The 22515-nt window shown below is 39.4% G+C and overlaps 1 protein-coding gene across 1 annotated transcript in view; it reads right to left on the bottom strand.

Annotated features, from left to right (window-relative positions):
* ZNF385B (zinc finger protein 385B) overlaps positions 1-22515 on the bottom strand; it is a 139153-nt gene that overhangs the window by 39542 nt on the left and 77096 nt on the right. Inside the window, exons 2-3 of the mRNA XM_085320956.1 lie at positions 16889-17019; positions 12-122 (exon numbers count right to left, since the gene is read on the bottom strand). Of these exons, the coding sequence (XP_085177082.1) occupies positions 12-122; positions 16889-17019 (242 nt within the window). The remainder of the gene's footprint in view (positions 1-11; positions 123-16888; positions 17020-22515) is intronic.

The following is a 22515-nucleotide window of genomic DNA, read 5'->3' as shown; positions in this document are numbered from 1 at the left end:
CCAATACTCACATCAGAGTTAAATCGAAGCTGGCAGACATTACAGGAAATAACTTGTTTCTTCTTTGGGGGAATGGACACTCCAAATGTATGGTTTATGACTGCTTTTTGCACAGGATCCATCTGGAGAACAAACAATAATCAATTTACAACTTCTCAAGGCAATATACATTATGGAGAAAGCTAAAAAATAACACTTTCTGACACTTTCTCTATTCTTTCTTTCTTTTAGATAAACAAGAGGAAATATTTCAGGCTTCACAATAATTATATCTAACTCAGGTTAGGGACCTGGTAGCATGCCAGGGCCTATGCAAAAAARGCAGCTGCATTGCTGCTGGCACCCCCAGGCTACTACCTCGCCCCTCCCCTAACCCTGCATATGCTCTACGCTCTCAGGGCCCCAGTGTAACATCCAAAACGCAAAGAGCCCACTGAAAGCCTTCCTGCATGACTTGCTGATTCCAGAGACACATTATTAAAAAACATTTTTGCTCAAAGCAGAGTTATTTATCTCTGATTATTYTTCTGTCTGCTGATAAATATTAGCACTTGTTGGAAAATGTTCTCCCATGAAGACCTCTTTGTGAGAGGAGGTTCTTTGTAGGCTTCATCAGAACCATCGCTTCCCGGGAGAAGTTGACGCAATCCCCAAACATTTCCAAAGCAGAGCTGGCAAGGGATGGGACCAGTGAGAGCATCCAGGCTAGCGGAGCATGCACGGAGCACCTGCACCAAGGAAGCTTACAGAACTTACCATGCTTCAGAAAATGCTCTGACACTATGAAAATCCTGAGATAAGTGAATCATTGAATATAGTAATTCTAGGTCTGACTGAAGATTTTCAGGAACTGGAAACTGCTTACTTCTTTTTAAATATCATAACTCCAAACTTGCCACAAAGTTCTAATTTTCTGAAGCTTGTTTTGCTCACAATGACATCAGTGATGTTCTTCCCTTTATAGTACTATTTGAAGAAACCAAATATGGCTATTTAATCCTGTATGGTACCCATCACTTTTGATACTAAGATGAATTATAAAAGGAAGAGAGAAAAGTTGAAGTTAGTTATTCATTAGTAAAGAATTTTAATAGTAAATCAGGTGCTTCTAGAACTTCTTAACTCAGGGAAAAAATATTTTAATTTTCCGTTATTACATGTTTAGCCTTCCAGAGAAAAGAAAACTACACTAGTTAGGATTTTTTCTGCATATATGCACATGTACAAACACATGAATTCAAAAAATGCTTTGTGTCATACCTGCCTAAGAATAAGTTTTCAGATAATCTATTAGCTAACATTTAACATTCAATGAACAATATTTTTGGACAAAGGTCAGATAGGTTTCTTGCTACACTCCTTCAAATCAAAATGCTCAATTTTGTAAACATCATTACTAATATACATTTTCTGGAGAGATGTTATAATTTTTTTTAATCAGTTTTTGCCATTAAATACTGTATTTCACAGCCATAAAAGTGTCATATTAACACAAATAATTGCAAAATTAAAAACAGATCATCTAGAATGAACAACTGAATTATCGGATAACACTACAGCTTTATCACAATGAGCACGATATAGTTTAAAATAAAAACTGAAATTAGTATCATTTCCTGTTTTCAGGATATATATAACAGTGTTTAAAACATCATCTCCAGGATCAGAGTAAAGTTSAACAGATTAAAATACAACAAAATAATTTGTTTCTGACGTATACCATTTATTGCATCATTCTGCATAATAAATATAGCACAATTATACATGCAGAATAAAAGCTTTCTGAGCATTCATTTTATAACAGAGAGGTCAGTGAACATATATCATCACATTTATAATATCAGTTAAATATTACTGYGTCGTTAGGGAATAGCATGATTTTTTTTTTCTTGAACGGAAGATACATTTTGCTTTTCAACTTAACTACTACTAGACTGATCTAAAGAGTAATGCTAAGAAGTACCACAACCGCTCGAAGTGCGAGATCAGTGAGAAAGAGAGAGCCAAAATACCCGCCAGCGTCCGCTTACCCGCAGTCCCGTTTACAAAAGGCAGGAAGGGCTAAAGGAAGAGCAGCGCGTGCCTCTCCGAGCGGCCCAGGTAACCGGCCACGGCGCGAGCGTCGGGCAACCGCCAGGCCGCGAACGCGGGGCCGCCAGGGCCCAGGCCGCCGCCGCCAGGGCCCAGGCCGCGGGCCCGCAGCGCCGCTAACGACCCTCCCGAATCGCAGCCCCGGGCGGCCGCTAACGACCCTCCCCAAAGCGCAGCCCCGGGCGGCCGCTAACGACCCTCCCCAAGGCGCAGCCCCGAACCTACTCCGGGCGCGATCAGAACTCAAGGAGCGCGGCATTAACAATTGATAGGCCTTAAACATATCAGACGCCGGGGTGGATTACAGCACGCTGGAAAAGTAAAATAGTATCTCTCTGTTAGAAAACTAATGCCGCAGGGTAAGGTGATCGCAGGTAACTACACAAAATTATCCTCTCCACCGCAGGGAGGGAGGGAGTCGGGAAGAGGCAGGGAGCGATTCACCGAGGTGTTTGCTAGGAAGTGACGCAGCGTACTCGGCCCAGCGGGCAGTGCCGGTTTTTAGAGAACGGTTCTGTAAAATAAAATAATAACAGAAGCTGAACAGCCACCGCAAATGCAAATTCCTTCTCAGTTCTACCACATTTTAACAACTCAGTTGAATAGTTTCGAAGAGACGGACAGGAATCAAGCACTGTGCTCCCGGTGGATCAGTACTGAACTCTGAGCCGATGTTTCCGAGGAATCACCTGCCAGAACCGCCAGACCTCACCCCGCGGCGCCAGCACCTACGCACGGCTCATCACGCGGCCGCTCAACAGCTCGCAGAGCCCCCGGGGACGAGCGTTAAAAACTTGCACCGCGTTTGCCACCTGTCGGACCTCAGGTACCAAAGCGGTTTTAGATGAGCTGATACACGCTATCAGCAGTATCTCAACAATTTCAGCCATGAACTCTCTTCGGGCTCTTGGGTGAGCACCACTTGGTCCTGGCACGTTCTCATCACTCAGTGTCATTACTAGGACTTCGCGGTGGCTTTGCCCTCTAAACGCCTTTTAAAGTCTGGTCACCAACCAGCCCTGCAGAGTTTCCCAAACTCTTCTTGCTCCTGATGTGTTTGAGGAATGATCAGTATTACATTCGATTGCTTTTCTTGTTCTCTCCTCAAACATTTTTGGCCTTCTTTATTCTGTTTTTGCTTTTTATCTGCTAAAGTCTGTGACCTTTTTTATAGTCTCACCCTCAGCTTTTTAAAGGATGTCTTACTGTTTCTAACAGTTTCCCTTACTCAGCTGTGCCCAGCTTCCTTTTACCTTTTCTTCAGCCTTTCTGAATGTGTGATACATGCTGAATCCATGGTGCCCTTTAGCAATCTCTTCATCACTTAAAAGCTTTTCTTACCTACCTCTAACTTCTTTTTAACAACCTTCTCCATTCTAGGTAGATCTGCTTAAGCACACTTGTGGTGAGATTTCTGGCCCTTGCTGTTCCTTAATGAATGSTTTTTTTTAAAGTTATGGTCACAGTTACAGAGCAGCTCTTCAACTGTAAGATTTTGAAACAGATCCTGAGCTTTATTTAGGACTGAATAAATAGATGCATCATCTTCTCTGGGCTGCTAAACCGGCTGTTCCACAAAGCAGTCTAGATCATCTCTACAGCAGCACTACATTTYGATTTGCGGAAGAGGTAGAGATAACTGAGGTCTCACTCTGCATCCTCACTGCCATCTCCATCAGCACGTCAAAGTCAGYGTCACCATCCTATTTCAGTGATCAAATCTATATTTCTTCTCTTCTTACTCAGGTAACTTCAATACCTGCAGATTTCATATTACTCATCCAGAAGTTTTTGTTGATTTTATTCCAGTCTAAGCTCTCTGACATATTACATTAGTAGTACGTTAGGTAAACACTGCTGTTGAACAGTACTACTCCRCATCCAGCACAGCCTTGTCAGTATACAGCTGTCTCCCTTCATCAGCTTTCCTATACACCGGCTGTTCACCTACCACTCTGTCAGCTTGACATTCCCAAGTTTMCCATCCATATTTCTTAGATTTTTAACAATCCTGAAAATCAGCTGCACCACAGTTTAAATTCTCTTGTTGCTCCCTTGTTTAGACAGCACTCTTCTATTTTCCATAAAAAATGGCAAATTACAAATTCTCTCTCTGGTCCTGAACAGGATACCAGGAGCACTTCAGAAAATGCAAAGCAGAAAATCTTGTCTTCAGCTTTCTTCCTAATTGCCTAAATTTTGCTAACGGAAACTCTCTCCTGCCCAGTTGTATGTTCTGGCACCCACAGATTCTTCCCTGGTACCTTTTAGGAACTGACACAGACTTCTAAGAGACAGTAAAGTACATTTCGGAAGTAGAAAAATAAATTGAGTAAGGGCATCGGGAGAACTGCTTCCATGAAATGGATGGTTATAAGGTATTTTAACAGGCTCTTTATACACAGCCGACAGCAGAAACCCCAATTTTTGTTTGCGAGCCTCAGAAGGATGATGAATCACACTGATCCTGTCGTAARCTGCTACAACAGAAAAGTTAGGATCATTTCTAAGCCTATTATTTGAATGAGGTGATGTTATATTGCAAAAAAAGCTGTTTTTGTAGTAATGCAAATCCAGAATATTTTTATTAGTTGTGCTTGGCTGCAATCTCCAGTTTAAAAGTTTGTATAAGCCCAGATCCCTTTCTGAGTTGAAACTTTGATGAAGTAGCATGATAAATTGCTAGTTAGACAACTGGGTTAGAGACTGAGCACTGATCTACATTTGCTATTTTTACTTAATGCCCTCATCTCCAAATTTTCTTTCTCTACCTAATCCACTTAGCTCTTGAAGCAGGCTAAGGCAGGCGTCACACATGCTATTGCCATCACTCCTACCAAGATCTACACTCAAAAATCCTGCCTTCTCACAGTTAGCAGTAACGATGCCTCTGTTTCACAGCAAGGGAACTCTGTCAGATAGGATCTCTGTTCAATTCCGAGTAAAGTTTAAAATTGTTACTTGGAATTTAGCCCTTTCACTTATCTCATATCATGACATAACTCTTAGGTCAAATCTAGAGTTGCATATTAGAGAAACATTTGTAAACAAAATATCARTGAATGGGAATAAGAGACTTAAGTGAGTATCACTTAACCACTGGTGATTAAGAAGCTTCTGTAAAAACACCGAGTGTGGCCCCAAGGCATGCCATGCCATTTTACTCTGATGAAGCAAAACTTTAAACAGAATATAGAACAAACTGATACTATAATCCAGTGTTTCCCTCTGGTAATCAAAAGCAGCAAGCAGTGGAGAGATAAGATACCAATGCAGTGGCAGCATCTAAATTAAGGTCTGGGATTTTTCTACACTGTTTGACAGCACTCCTGCTGTGTGCTTCCTCCCGCCGCTTCTCACTATAAACAAGTAACCAGGCAAACACCAACAAACTTCCTTCGAGATCACAAGGCCTTCCACCGGCATGAATCCATTCTGTGTGTGAACTACAATTTTCAGGAAAGCCAGGCACATTGCCATTACGGAGCTTATACTGAAGCTTATCGTGAACTCTGCCATTTACATGCTCTCCTACCAGAACTCTACACGTTACGATGACTGATGTAGTTATACGAGTGAATACATGTACTCATCAGAACACATTTTAAATGTCCAGTGTATAATCAAATAGTGCCGAAAAACCTAACAAAAAAACAGGAAAAAAAATCAAATATTGTGATGTGATAGCCTATATGCTCTGGCAAACGCAAACAGCAAGAATCTCTTTTYATATTAGTGCTGCTTTTGTCACAACACAGAACACATCTCTCATTGGGCTAATGCTAAGTGTAATTTACTGTTGAAGTGAGCAGTATACTGTTATATATGTCCTTGTTTATTTTGCATTTCACGGAACAGTGAGTCAGTGCTGCTGACTTGCACTACTTCATTTTATTGAGAGAAGTCTGCCGGTGTTCCCGGGTTATCAGCCCTGCTTGACTAGCTCAGTGTGTCATCCTCACCAGCATCCTCACCCAGCTTCTGTTTGGCTAGCTTTATTTTTTTTTCCCCTTCCCCTAAACACCATCCTCCCGTATTTCTATTTCAATGTTCCTCACAGTGGTTTGGAGTCAGAGAACTCAGGCAGAGGTAAATGGCTATCTTCATACATCATCATCTCTCTCTCGATCTCTCTCTCTCCCTTTTATTTATTTATTTTTTAATTCTATATCCACATCTTTCCTCCAGGTGTAGAAAGGTACCAGCACGCACTTCTTGCATCTGCCAAGACAGAAGACAGACTAACAGGACTAACAACTCCTTTCCCTCTCACAGGGTTCCCGAAACATCGTACTCTGCAGATAGACCAGCTGAGTGTAAATTCCTGCTGCGCCTGCCTCTCCCTCTCTGGATCAATTCAGCTTAGCTGTGGCTGTGATGGCTGTGACCACCACACACTACTAGTCAGTGAATTCAGCCAAAAGGTATCTTAAAACAAATCAAAAATCTTGCTATAATTCRTTTGCTTACACGTCAAATAATACAGACACCCATGAAGAGCTGTTAGAATAGCACTGCGTACGTAAAAAAAATTAAAAATTAGAAAATTTGGGAGTTTACATTGCTACTTCATTCCTTATACAAGAACACTAAAAGGGCACGTCTCAAAAGAAATGAAATGCTAATAAATTTGGCTTCATCATTTTCCTTTCAGAAGTATTGGTTGAGCTAATTTTATTTTTGAAAATCTGACACTATTTCTGTTCACAAGATTTCAGGGCAGGAATAACGGCATGTGGGACGCTGCTTTTCCGTGTCCTCCTAGGGGCAGGCAGACTCCTCTCACCGCTTTTCTACATTCGGTCCTACAGCATGATGCAGAATCACTTGCTGTGCTACCCTCTTGCATGTTCCCCTTTTAAAAAAGCACTTTGCAGATTCAYAGTGTTTTAGTCCAGAAGGAATCACTACGTCTGATTTCCTGAATAACGCAGGACATGATTTTACCCACTGGAGAGTTTCAGCCTTTCCTATTACGAAGTCCAATAATTTGTGGTCACCAAGAGCTTAAATTTTAGGGAAAAGGGAAGAAAAATCCAAACCTTGATTTAAAAGTTTCCAGCTACAATAAATGCACAACATCACTGCAGAAGCTATGCTAATGGTCGATTATTCCCACAGTTAAAAATCCTTGCTTTACAGTGTCTATTATAAACTGCTCGACCTAGTTGTGCTTCCCTGTATTAGATTAAGTGCACCCTAACGTCAGATACCTTCTGAGCATGCAGGTATTTATACACTGCAATCAGATCAGCTCTTAACCTTCTCTTTGACAAACTAAATAAATTAAGTTCYTTAAGCCTCTCATTATTAAAGCCTCAATTCATTTTGTAGTTTTTCTCTGAATCCTCTTCAGATTTTCAATATGCCACTGAGGTGTAAGCACTAGAAGTGAAAATAGTATGCTCRAGTATAATTTCTCTTTACCTACTTAATTAAAACTCATTTCTTCCAACAAGACCTGCATTAACCTTTTTGCCTCAGCATTACCTTGGGAGGCATAGCTCTGCATATTTACTAGTATGACCATTTAGCCATCTTGTGTGCTAACACTCCGGATTTTACCAACGCACATCCTTCCACAGCCTGGGCTGTGCTCTGACCCAATTAGAGAGGGAGCCAACTGAAATATCACTACTCTGTGAATCTTCAGTTGGCGTAGATACTGTTTCAGTAGGTTTTTCACTTAGCTGAATTTTGCAACACTTTGTTGGAGCCTGCTCAGGAGGCCTAAAATGAGTCTCAGTAGAATTTTGCTTCTCCTAAATCACTCGAAAATAGTGATTTAGACCAACATATGCAAAGGGAACAGTGTTCCATGCTGCCCAACTGATAAAAAAAAAATAATAAAAATCACGGATCTTCAGCTCTTTTGCTGTCCTGTCCTCTCCCTCCCTTTGTGCTTCACTAGCTTAAACTAAGAAATTCGGTTATTAAAAAAAGCAATAACCAAAAAACAGGTAAATATTCTAATCTCTCCTTTCCCCTCCCTTCTGCCCATATAGCGCAATTATGATAAGCAGAAAGGTCAAAAGAAAATTGAGAAATGTCTTTTTTCTTTTTTTTCTTTTTTTCAGTGCTGGGACTGTTCTCCCTCCCTTTCCTCCCCTTCACCCACCTATATATATACTACATATTAAAAATAAATTCTAGTTTAGAAAAACAATTTATGGAACCTTAAAAAAACATTCTAAAAATGAGTTACCACTGGTGTTAGAAATAGTCATGAAAAAGATAATTAGAATTTTACATCTGATCTCTGTGAAAGACTTTTCCAAACRACGGAAGAATGGGCGAGACACCACAGCAAAAAAATTTCTGAATCAGGTCTCGTTTTCTTAGATGGCTTATTCACAGGTGAGTGCTTAGATACCTAAAAGGATCGAGTTTGTAATGTGAACAACAACTGGGGCTATCAACCAGCTAAGCATCAACAATCCTTTGGTTTACAGAATTAATCCTTACAGTAGGAAACATCATGGTTTTGCTCCAGACAAGATATGAGATTTTAGTAGTAGATGGAGAGAAACAGAAAGATGCTGAAAATGTTTTAGGACAAAAGCAGGGACACACATCCAAATAGAGAATCAGGAAAAATGTAAATATCTGAGGTTCACTGCTTTCTTTTGTACTAACCTGAATTCAGGTTCAAGTATTAAATCAGTAGCTTCTTTTTTAATCCATCCTGATCACTCTCCTGCTACAGCACAAAACTTTGTACCTGTAAGATGARTTTTTAGGACCACGAAAAACCAAACCTGAGAAATAGAACAAAGTCAAGTACAAAACCTAATGGTTTTAGCTAATCCTTAAGGAATATGACAATTTCCCTTTCTTTTGTGGCTCTACTGGCTCACAAGTTTAACTGTACATGAGTTACTTCACCTRACTAAGCCCTACATTATTCATCTTTAAAATTGAGATAAAAGTATTTACAACCCACAAAAAGGCTGGAAGGCCTAAATAAGATGTTTACAACTCTTCAAAATCCTCTGATAGAGGATGCTATATAACTGTTATTTATTATTAAGCACACTATTATTCACGATACTCAGCTTTATTAAGCTAAACAAAAAACACTACCAAAAGCATCTTGCCTCCAGATGCAGCAAAAAATAAAAACATTCCACAGTTTGAGACTTGCAGGAACTCAAGCCAATAACATACCCCAAGAGTAAAGCTATTCTTATTCTGCTGTCTATTACCATTTGACCATAAAATAATGTGAATCCGCAAAACTACGAAAAATTACCTTTCAGCAGAATCCTGCCAAAAGACTCAAGTCTAGGAGCTTATAGTGGGAAAAGTTTTGATAATGTGTGGACTAAGCGAGACTCTTGATTTTTGATTTGATATTGGAAATGACCCTTTTCCTCTTGACGGTCTGCCCTAAGTTTTCCTGGAAGTTTTCTTGCTCCCAGACTGCTAAGAGCACCAATAATATATAAAAGGGAACGGTGTCCTGTTAGCTAGACTTGAATCACCTTTATAACCCTGAACTGTGCAAGAGAGGCTAGGGTCAAACTCACAGCCTTGATTAAGTCTGTGAATAAGAGAGACTAAAGACACATGAAGCCTAATCATTTGGAATGAATTAATACTATTACCTTTCACATACTGAAATAAAAATCTAGAAAGATAATAAATTATACCAATACATATTTGAATGTAAATGCATAAAATGCCTGAATATCAATGCGTAAAATGGCTGAATATCAATGAGAAGCAGTTCAGAACTGAGAATTTTGTGTTTTGGCTGACAACTGTCATCCACTCTTTGCAGTGAGTTAGGACTAATAATTCTTTCTTCATTTAAAAGTCAGCAATGAGGTTTTTTGTTCTAATTTGGGTTTTTTGATCAGTAGAATGCATTACCCCAACAGCTTTTAAAACACTTTTTAAAAAAATGCTTTTGATTTAAAAAGCCCTGTATTTAGAAACAGATCTTCAAAGGAATATTCCATTTCTAATCAAACCTGTCCTGAAATTAAAAAAAAAAAAAAAAGATTGTGATTTTATGTTACATCTAAGTAAATGAAATGAAATACAAAGCTGGCAAAGGCGTAAATCTTTTTTTTCTAACAAATATATGAACAAGATTATGTTCACACGTATTCCACAGCGCTAATATGGTGAAGCTGAAGTCCTTGAAACCTCCRCTGTGAGACCACATAGACTGCATACAGTAGAAGATCAGCTTGAGTGATAGATCTTCAAATCAGCTCTGCTCAGGTGATTGCAATGGGCTGCTCARTGCTTCAAACCTGCATATCAGCAGCTTTCAGGTGTGCTACAGAGGCAGGTTTCACACTACGACTTTAAATTGCCATACTGTATTCTAAAATTGTCATAAGGTTGAGAGTATCTAAAACAAAAGACCACTAGCTATATCCACATTCAGAAAGAAAGCATACAAAAAGAATTAATTCTATGCTAAATTCTTATTATTTATCAACTAATAATTAACACCTTAGTTCTTGGTTTCTCCTGGAACAACGCAACGCAGCTCTAAGTGAGAGCCAGGAAAGCCACCCACCAAAAGCAGCCAGGTTGCATAAGCTGATACTTTGTACTCATTAGACAAACACTGAGAATTTAGAGTTTTATAAAGGTTTTCTAGAATTTTTATTAGGGCAAGAGATCTTGTAAGCAGCAACTATTGAACTCTAAGTATCGTGGGTGCAACACACRTGGCCTGTTGGTCTTAGGCTGTAAATCTGCTGCTGCGGCTGCTTCCCTCACAGCCTATTTGCAAAACATCCCTCAATGTTCTAATACCTGTAATACAGCTAACAAATCTCGCTCTTTAAACAGCTTCCCTGCGTCATGAACACATTACTAACGTGGGAACGAAGCAACTCCATGACCGTAAAAGCTTCTTAACTTTTCTCTGTGCTGACCAGTAAAAGAAATATATGCTGCTGAAACGTCAGCGAGACTAAATCCAAGCTAAATATGGAGATGGGACATATAGCAAAGAAACAGATTTTCTGGAGGACTTGGAAAATTATAGGATTTGTATGCGGAAGCTGTAAGTTTGTAAAGAATTGGGCTGATGACCAAATTACTTGTATGGGCAATAACTAAAGTAGCAGTTTGGGAACAGCAACTTTTCAAAAACCACACCTTGAACACAGAGAGCCTATGAAGCAGCTAGGAAAAGGATATCCCATCTGTTGATTTCTCTCAAAAGGATATCAATGCACCTTCTGTTTAGAGACAGGGGGATTTATCTGGTTACTACATTAGCAACTTTGAGAATGAAGCTAATCCATCCAATTTCTATCAGAGAAAACCCAAAGTAACCAGAGTCTTTAAACAATGATAAACATATAAGGAAAGTCTCCTTTAAAGAGGGTTTGTATTATTTTAGGAAGATTTATTTTTAAATGAGAATAGTATGTATTAAAGGCTAGGCATAAAAAAATATTTAATTGCTTAACAAAGAGTTGCTCTTTGAAGAGAGCCTTGACAGGAACTAGGGAACTTGCATTTTTAAACTGAAATAGCACAAGCTGTAACACCTGTCAAACAAGAGTTGACTGACAACTCCCTGCTTTTAGCTACAATTTTTTTTCCATATCTAACTCAGTTCATCTTATCAGGTGTTTGCTTCAAGCTGAGTATTTATTGGAAGTTTCATCAGAAATGATGTATTTTGTGGGGAAAATACACTGTTTCRAATAAACATGTTACAGGGCCTCCAAAGGCTGAGCAGAAATCTTCCAAAAATCGCTACCATCATTGAAAAAGGAGGTCTCTGCTGGCTTGCATCAAGCCAGAGAGACGAGGAGAGATTCCTGACAGTGCAAAAAGAATAAGGACACAAAGAAAGGGGAAATTGGAAAGAGGAAAAACAGCAGAAAAACAGATCTGCAATCAGACAATGTTAGAGGAGAATAGTTAGAGAGAAGGAAAGCAAATCGGAGCTAAGGAGAAGAATAGCAGCAGCTTGTGTTTCTAGAACCTAGGCCTTATCATGTGGTTCCCAAGGCTCTGGTTTCCTCCTGTAAGAATCTGGGAAAACATGTTTTTTTCTCTTTCACTACCTGTTCTATACAAAAGGTAACAGGCTGATTCCTCATGCTGTAGGCTGGGTGATTCAGCACACAACTGGTTGATAACATCCAGTTGGCTGCCTCAGTAATTTGTTCCTGCTGTGCTCCCGAGTGTGTTTTGGCATTGCAGCAGTGTCCTAAGTGGTTAAAATTCAGGTCCTGCTAAGGAAACAAGAGCTCTCCTAGTTATTGCAGATTGCCAAAAGTAGAACAGGCACTTGCCATGCTGCAGAGAGAAGTCAGTGATAGCACTGCACTGGAGTCCTACCTTCAGGCCTYCATTTCTGGCTTGGTTCCTTCAAATTTGATGGAGAAAGAAGGTAAGCTAGATAGGCAGCAGATAAAAATGAGGGATATAAATGAAAACACAGAAGAGCAGAGTGCAACTGAGTCCTTCTGAGGAGTATCCAGGGATAGTCCAGGCAAGGTTAATGCTGGAGTCAGAGAAATCTATGTTTCTAGTCAGCTCCTCTTTCCCTTCCTGTAGCCCCCTCCAGCTGGCTCACCTTCAGTGGCAGCTGTAAAATACTTCTGGTCTACTTTGCAAGGGAGATCCAAGCTCTAGTGAAGAATCAGCATTGAAGAGAAATAGATACTGAAGCAGTAACTAGGCCACATTAACCCCTGAGTCCTAGAAAATATGAAGGTATAAACCAGCAGTTAGAAACCAATCATGATCTAGTTAAATGGAGAATATTTCACTAATGTGAAAGCTACGAGAGATTCTACAATCTTTGATTACCCTTGAGGCCATAACAAACTCTGAAAGAAGCATATGAAATGCTGGTTATTTTCCATGAAGATAGAATCTCAGAAACYGCTGATACTGCTTTTATGCAGACTGACAGTCCCTGGTTGTATTACTCCGATTTAATTTGGATCATCAAGTGCTGCTCTGATTCCCAGTCTACTTTGAGGAWGGTTTTGGAGACTTCTAGGGCATATACAACCTTTATAGGGAGGTACAGACCGATTATTAAGTTTGTTTTGCAAGATAAAGCCTTGTTTTTGACCACTCTCGTGACTGCGTTGTGATAACCTTCCTTGACATGATCACGTCTTTTCCTCATTCAGTCCACAAGATGGATGACACAAGAAAATGAATCATAGAAGTGCAGGGAAAGAATGTCATACAAGGTGAAGCAGTGTGGTAAAAGACAGTGTGTGCAAATTCAAGATTACATTATAATAAATGTGCAACAGGGATAAAATTAAGATTGCATAGTAATATGAATTCTGATTTTAACTAACCTTACCTGACTTCAAAGCCTTACGGCTCTTTCAGTGTAATCAGTATGCAAGATGTTAAATGTTTAGAAATTAAAATCATTTTAACATCTAAAAAAGAGCTCTGTTTAAACAATACTTCTTTGTACAGCACCTATTACAAATTGGAGATACCAATTTGAAAAGTTCCTTCCCAAAAGGCTAGATCTCATTTCACTATCCATAGGAATATTTTAAATTATGCCACCTGAGAATTTGATTCAAACTGTGCATTTCAGGCAGAGGGGAATCAATAACTGAGATGGAGCTTTGAGAAGCCTGAGGCCAGGAAAAACACGCTGCCCCCTTTGGATCAGGTGYTGCAATACTTCTATGCAGAAAATAAGGTTCAAGTTGTGACAGAATAATATCTGTCCTGTTCTGACAAAACTGTTTGCTAGTGCTGTAAAAAGAGCAGCAAAGAAAGTAGCTCTTCTGCAATACCTCTCCGCTTGGAAGCCTTTATTCCGCACTTAGAAAATCCCTTTCTGGCTGATCTGTCGCAACAAAAAGGCACCCTTACCAAGGATTAAAGGCACGTATCCAAAGAGTGAGTACAATCATTCTCCAACTTATTTTGCCCATATAATAAGCAAGTCCTAAGGTACCTRTCTCCTCTATAAAGGGATTTTTTCTGGTATTTCTAGTTAATATATTTTACCTGATTCCTGCCCTGGCAGCTGTTGTATCAAGCTCTTACACAGAAACGTTTCTTTTTTCAGGTCATTGCAATTAAGTTAGAAACTACATCCTGACAAGGTTTAGAAAAAAAGGTTTCCATATCTGAGTGCTATTGAAAAATGAAGAGTTGAATCCAGAGTTTTTGCTTGAGACCTGATTTCTTTTTTCCACTTTCAGTGGACATATGAAAGCACGAACAGCAGCCTGATCCAGCACTGCCATGTGCTTCAGGGTCCTCTCAGTCCTACTGAAGGCAAAATGATTCACTGACCCACACTAGAGGTTTCACTGTCCATATTGCTTTACATATAGTCTTGTGAGTGAAATGTGTAGATTTCCAGATTAATCCATAAGGTAAATGGCAACTTTTTTTTTTTTTTTTTTTTTTTGGAAAGGGGCAAAAAAATCTTCTACAATTATGCTACTGCATAGGATGAAGAAGACAGGGACTTCAGAACATACATATTATGGGTTAATTGGATTCAGTTTTGTTTAGTCAAATTCAGTATTTTGGAAAAAGCTACTCCATCTTTTCTTTTTTTTTTCTTTTCTTTCTTTCTTTTTTTTTAACAGATCGTGCATACTCTATCACTACTTTTATTTGCAGAGGAAAAAATATATATATCTCTATATATATAAACATGGAAGTCTATATTTGCAAAGATTATGTTAAGTTACAAAAAAGGAAATGCATGACAGCTGGTGTTCACTGTGTCTGTCAGAAGAGAACCATAAATGATTTAGTTTTCCAACAAGCTTTAAATAAAGCCCATCATAAAAGACCATTAGGGAAAACTCGCACCTGCAAGATAAATGACAATATCCGTGAATTAGAAATAGAATAGTAGTGAACTACTGTTCCTCAGCAAAGAGGTGTTAAAACATCGTGTGCCTGCAGTGCATAGCAGTATGATTTTACATAGTTATCAAGAACTCCAAGGGAAGAAGCAGACAACGAGTTGACAATGTTTGCTGACAACCCTAGGCCTCTCTTTTCACCAAAACCCATGGAGGTTTGGAGGCAAGTGACAGGTGTGAAGGACAAACACTAAGAATTAGGCAAACGGAATGTAAGCCAGACAACTCTAAACTAGCGTATATACGCAAAACCAGTCTAAATAGCCGAATAAGTCTTCCTCTAGAGGCTCCTCAACTCACATAGTTAGTAATACCACTAAGCAAATAATGTTGATGGACTCTACAGCTACAATATCCCTGAAGAGGTTCTCAAAGTCTTTATGGGCAGTTCTACAGAAAACCTCAGCTACAACAGTACCATTTGAAAGCAAATCAATAACAAATAAAGTTCTCCAGTTTATTAGAAAGAGGATGAAAAAYGAATACGAATTAAACCATGCCTAGAAGACGAAAATGACACAGCCATCTTAAAATTGCAGAGTTTTGTTTGCACTTTAAATATATCCAGACTTGTAACGCTTACCTCTTTGAACACATGTATATGCATATGCCCCTGAATCTATAATATGCACAACCCCATATCTTCCACCAAAATACACAAGCTTTCCATTTGTGTTTTGCGATGTTTCTAGTAATAGTTGCCAGTGTTTATAATACAAGTTTGGGCTGCTGACCTTTGGCACAAGTTGCCTGGTACATTACCCTGTAATCATCCCAGAGCRTGTGTTATAGCACAAGGCCTCTCAGCAAGATTTATTTGCAAGTCRTGAAGAAAAAACCCTCTTGCTGGATCAACTTCAGACAGAAGGTAAGCTTGCAAAAGGAAACAGCTGGCAGTAGTTCAGTCAACTCCTGTCTGGTGGTGTTGATAATGCGCCCTCTTCCACCGCCGCCCCCAAAGTGACAATGACAACGACGATGCTGTACAATTTGTGCAACAGTCACATACAAATCATATTTGTATACAAATCAAGAACAAATCATATTTACTGACTGGATAGAAACTATTTACACAGTGACAGGAGCTGGTCTTCTTCCTGTTGCTATTAGCCTGTTACCTGYCAACTCATTCCACGTTGAATTATCTTCACACGTGGAAACTTGGTTTGCAAACGGGCAAAATATTGTTTTTGGTGGACTCAGTAAGTGTAAGATGATAATTAAACAGCCATGAAAGGCAASAGCAAAAAAAGGATTTAGTAACATTCAGACCCTGTTTATGAACCTATTAAAGAAGTGCAAACTACAACGGAGTATATTCTTGTTATTGCCACACTGAAAAATGTAGAGACCTACAGCAACATTTGACATTATTTTAGCAATAATATTTTACTGCAGAAACATTAAGAAAAACCTGAAAATGCCTTAACATAAAAAAAAAAACAGTGTATTAACGTTTTTCACTTTGGCTGCCTGCATAATTTTAGATTTTATTATTATTGTTGTTCACAACTTCACTGGTTGTATAGACTTAGCTTGATTTCAGTCAGAGGATCTACTGTCACATTTATCAATTAGCTTTTGTTTTTTTTACATTTTTTAAAATGCAAAAACATACATGGCCATTCAAAYGCACAAAAGGATTCCAATGCTCATTAAATCCATGTTGTGTTTTTTCRTTTTTTGGGGATTTTTTTCCTGCAATGTGCAAAACCATCCCAGCAGGCCAAGTTTAAAAAGGATTGGGCCCATCTGCAGCGAGAAGATTGAGTAGCAGTCTGTCATTGTTCCACACACGAATGGTAACTACCATAGCACAGATTTCTCTAAAATCGTATCCGTATTGCACAATTTTAAGGCAGCTTCAAGTACCGGATAGTCGAACTGGTTGGAAAGCACACGCTGAAACTAAATGTGGAAACACCTTTACTTACTGTGTTAAAATTTGGGAAGAATCCAACAGCAGAACTGCTGTCCACGGGGAAGGACACAAAGGGTTTGATATCCAGGGAAGGCTGCATCATCAAGGTAGGTGTGCGCACAAGGGTGGGCAGAGTCGCAGTGCCTGCCAAGAGCAAACAAAAGCAGGAATTCAGAGTATTCTCCTTCCACATTACATGCTGCATAGCTATCTCCTCCTGACACAACCTCTGAGAAAAAATATTGCACAGAGGTAATAAAGTGCCTTTGTAGGAGCTAATATCATTAAAAGAAACCTATTTCCACACGCTATAGATGAGGCAGAGCACTCTCCCATGGCTATGGCTACTCAGAGGCTGAAGAGGAGACATATGGTATATAAATCACGCTGGCAGGTAGAATAAATCCTTTCTAAAGCTGAAAAAATTTTCTATGCCAAAATGGCTGGGATGAGCGCCTATAGAAGTCAGATGCTTTTGCAATTCATGATTGCCTATTAGATTAGCTAGTACAGACAATGTATGCAAGCTGAAATCAAGAGGCTTGTTTCAAACAGCTAGTAGCAGGTTTATTTTTTCTTTTCTGAGAGTGAAGTATCAGGTGGTGCACAAATATCTTTTCACCAAATATCTAAACAAATTCCTTCTGCTTTCCAATGCAATGACACTAGCAGACAGAAAGCTATTATACACTATTAAATAATCACATGGTATGAAAATTAACTTCAATTTCTTTACATGCAATAGAAAACAACATTGTCTTAATAGAAGCCTAGATCTTTCATTCTAAACAGGTGCTTTCCAGAATTGTACATGCAGAAACCATTTCTGTATGCACCTGAGCACCATCCTCAACACAACCCCGAAGGAATGAGAAGGTACAGATGTCCAAATATTTATTTATAATGAGCTGTCTGCCCTATTTGCACAAGAGTCTGCCTGGTGTGCCAGCTATGCTTGCAGGAGTATTTTTTTTTCCTGAAATCAAATCATTGAAATCAAAAACGCAAAAGATATTCTCAGTTTCTCCTTTCTATATTGAATAAGTAATTCAATACTGACAGGAACGGGAATATGAATGTCCCACATCTACAAAGGAGGAGTCTGTCTCTGCCTCTCCCGTAGGTCCTCTTGGCCACAACTCCCCCGTAATTCCCTCCTGCTCCCACCTACCAATGGAGCCCATCAGCTGCGGGAGGACAGTCCTACGTTGAGGGCATCTTTGGTCTCAAGCAGAGCTAACACAATACTAGTACACAGCACATTGTTCTGCACAGAGCTTGTCCAAGCTTCTTAAATCTAGTCAGGAAGGGGAAAACAAGCAAGCAAACTAGGCAATTTTCCCACTCTTCTCCCATGAAATCAAATCATTSGCATCTACTTGCAAGTACACATCTTCCATTACAGGATCTCCCTTTCTCCCTGTGAAGGGCACAGGAAACTCAAGTCGGAGGAGACATTTTCCTTCTTTTCCTCTCACCATCCTGCCTCCGCACACAGTGCTTCAGACCCATCCAACCACGCAGGAGAGGCTGGCTGAGTTCAGGACCGAGAMGTGGCTCCTGGATGGCCGAACACTTACATCTGCCAGCCCTGAGCACGCATTTTGTAGAGGGAAGACAGACAGTCATTCTGATGACAGCTGCAGCACAGTAAACGTTATATAATGGTCTAGCAGATTAATAGCAGGCTGTAATCTATCCTCTTTGTTTCTTGTGCAGGAAGAGTGTGATGCCCACAGAAGGATGGGTCCCCACAATTAGGGGGAGAGAACTATTGAACAACATCTCAGCTGAGTTGCACCACTTGAAAGGAAAAACGGGGTTGAGCTACACTATTCCAGAGTATTTTCTCCTTTCTCCTATCCCAATACTTTCAAAACGTAAGGTTTGTTTCAAATCTGTAAGGCAGTTAAACCCTGCATTCTGCATAAACCCATGAAATTCACTGACAGTTGTGCTTAATTCACTGTAAATCAAAGTATTCAAGTGGAGTCATAAATGCCAAAAAGCTAAAGGCTGTCTAACATGCCTATAGTTCCTTCTTTATCTGTAATGAAAAAAATACATCAACAAGAAAGTAGTGTTTCAGGGGATTTACCCAAAGAAAATGTCTTCAACTGCAGAAGTGATGATTATTTCTCCTAGCTGGTTCTGAAACAGTAGATTTACATAATTTGGATTTCAGAGTTGTAGGCACACAGCAACTATGTTGTACTCAATTATGTAAAGTATAAAAACTGCCATCATCAGTCTAAGTTCTGTGAGTTTCTCTTTAAAGTTCATAAGCAATTAAACATCTATTGAGTAAAAAAAAAAAACCCTGTCCTCTCTTTATGTATTCACACTTCGGTGAAGCTATGGTTATGTATTTTAACTACATTTCACAGAAAAACATATAACAGATTAGAGTCAAATTGTGACTGACATTTAAGAAACAAAGTTAAGCTGAGCTTAGAGCAYCTTTAACTGAGGTACAGAAAGTACTTGGCATAAAAGGAAGTTTTAAAAAATAAAAAAATGATTAGCATCCTTCTCCTGTAACAACGCAATCTTCTTAATACTCCTTAGCTGAGTACAGATATTTCATAGGAAAAATATATTTGAAATCTGCCTGTAGTTTTTTCAGTCCCCAGTGTTTCCACTGTCAGACTAATATACGATCAAGTAGATCAGGATATACTCAGCGACAGCATGTAATACAAGAACATACCCATCCTGGAGACCGCTTAGTAGAGCCACTACTCATAGAGAACTGTTCTACTCTTACCAGTGAAACACCAGTGACCCTGTTTGACTGGAGTTTGGTTTTTAGACTCACCTTTAAAAACCTCTGAAGAATTACCAGATAAAGATGACCTACRTTTCAGGTAGAATCCCTGCAGGAGCAAATTACCGAGTCACACCGAGCAGGGCACRGCTCTACACTAGCATTGCTCCAAATGGTCAAATATATTCCCACCAGCACCCCGTCAAATCTGTATGCAAAGCTGAACGAAGCAGGAATACTGGCACATGAAAGATGTAGCTGACAAGCTGCATTATCATTATAAATATAACAGATGTTTACCATTTCATTAGCATTTTAACGATAAAGACAATTTACCATGTCAAACACAGCTTGTTTTAAACTGCTTGTAAATCTTTGGCATAAATATAACTGATCTTTCTTGTAAATTCATTTGCTCATTTCAGCTTTGTAATTTTTAAACAGTATTTTACCTTTCTTGTAACTTCTATTTTCACTCCCACAGCAGCAGTTACCTACGTACAGAAGATGGAAGCAGCAGACAGACTTTGCTARAACGCACTAATCCTCCTTGGTCCTTTTTACCCTTGCCTAAAAGGAGGAAAACAGGTTTTCCTCTCAGCAAATGACCCCAAACAATTCTCATTATACCGAGAGTTCTTCCTCCTCCAACACATACTCACGTCAAAAACAAGTCTCTGCAATAACCCCTACTTCACTTTAATCACATAYATTTGGCTTCAAATATCCCGTCGCTCACTGGGCCACTGAAGTTTTTGCCATGGTTATGAAAGGCTGTCGCCTTTAATCACTCGAATTTGAGCCGTCTCTAACAAAAAAGGCACGCAATTAATAGATTAAGTGATGAAAGTGATATTTTGAGGAAGCAACTGCTGCTGGAAGGCCTTGTGCAGGTCACCGCCACAGCAGCACTGGTCTCCCGGCCACTGCGACGGGCTTTGCGTGCAAAGCAGCACGGCGGCAGCAAACTCCCTGCTGTCCCCTCGCGTGGCCAGGACGGCAAGTCCGCAGCGGCCGAGACGGCCCCCGTCCCTGCTTCGGCAGGGCYAAACGCACTTAACCTCTGCTGCGCTTAATACTCACTCTTCATCTTTTTCTAGCAAGAGCGGTGTCAAGTTTCAGTACAATCTGAGCAATAAAATCTAAAAGTTTTTCCCTTTTTATCCTCCTGAACACTCCCTGTAAAAATATTATTTTTCTCCTTAARTGCTTCTCTTTATTACCTGCATATATCTGATGTGTAATGCCTCCACATTACCTCCCCTGATTTGGATCAGTATCAGATCCAATTCCATCACAAGATTTACTCACCTAAAATACACTTTTTYTTTTTTWAATAATAATCATCTTAAAGAAAACTTTTCCAAAGAAAAATTACACTTTTTAAACTTGAAAGTATGCTCTTCAAAAGCCTTCACTGAAGGCAACTACAGAGAAGTCTAAAGCCRTATTTGATTCTGCTTTTTCTGCTACCTAAAGCTGTTGCTATCCTGTTTTGATCCTCAGGTCCAAGGAAGCAGTTCATACTTAAACAAGAGCAATGAGAGAGTAAACAAAGCGCTACCAGGACTGRATTAATGTACCCAGTTGACAAACTGCTATGGACAGGACAATCTTACATCCGCTCCTGAGACTGCACGTGGCTGTCTTTGCTTAACTCGTGCCAAAGACGGACGGTATTAGGGGAGAAAAATCAAGGTGACCRAATTTGGGTTACTATCATCTACTACCATGTATTATTTCAGGAGTTGCACTGAGTAATTTTCAGTTTAGAAAGGCTATCCTAGCTTTCTCATCCTTGAGTTGTCTGACCATTTTGAGCTACAAAGGACCACTTCCTAGCCAGGGAACTGCAGCACCGCAAGARTAACTAACAGGATGGACGAGTTCTGGGCTTTCTCCTCTCTCCATTTTCTTAATGCAGCATTTTTCAGACACTGCGTGAAACAACAGAGTCCCTTGAAGGGTAGACGACAGTTGTCCCTTTGGTTTTGCACAGGTCGGCTGAATTCATTAGGGACTGCAACCACCCCACGCTCAGTCGCCCTGCCTTCAGACTTCACACTGTCACCTCAATTTACATCGTTTGCAATTAAAGCTCCGCAAGCCTTAGGACCAGGCAGGACAGGTTTGAATTGGTCTCATGAAATGATTCTCAGAGAATTCAGCATGCATTCATCTATAATCTTCTTCTGGGGCTCTAAAGCTTTCAGTACAATTTATTATTTTGTCAGTGGAACTTTTGAACACTGTCAGAAATATTTAGTTCAGCGTGTGGTTCAGAAACAGTCTTATAAACAGGTTACAGCCAGAGGTAGTACCTAAGCTTTCACAATGAATAAAGCTCTCTTCAACTCCATTGCCTCCTTTGCCTTGCAAAGAAACAGTCCTCCAAAGAAAAAGAGCTTGCTGAAGATTTTTCTACAMTAATATTTATTTATATTTAGTCACTGTATTTATATTTGTAGTTTATGTACTTATATGGCATTCATCACCATAGCACCTGAGATCTTTCCCAATATCCAGCAAAAGAAATACTAATCTTTCTTCCTTTGCAGTGTGATCTGTTCACAGAATTTAGGCTATTTTTACTTTATTTGTATAGTTATGGCTATAAAGGGTATTACAGAATATCCTATGCCTCTGTGTACGCCTAAGAGACACTACACCAAAAAAAAGAAAAAAAAAATCAAGTAATGTAATTTTGAGCTTCTGAAAGCAGCAGATGCTGGTATCAAAATGCTTAGGTAAAAAGCTATTTTAGAAGTATTTAATCAAGAATATTATTTGAATGAATTTTATGTCATTCACTTGTCTAAAAAGTAAATGCAACGTTTCTTAGTAGTTTTTTTTTTTTTTTTTTTTTTTTTTTT

The sequence above is a fragment of the Rhea americana genome, unplaced genomic scaffold (genome assembly GCF_003343005.1).
Source record: "Rhea americana isolate MKP2758 unplaced genomic scaffold, rheAme1 scaffold_12, whole genome shotgun sequence".
Lineage (NCBI taxonomy): Eukaryota > Metazoa > Chordata > Aves > Rheiformes > Rheidae > Rhea > Rhea americana.
This window is presented reverse-complemented; position numbering and strand designations above follow the sequence as displayed.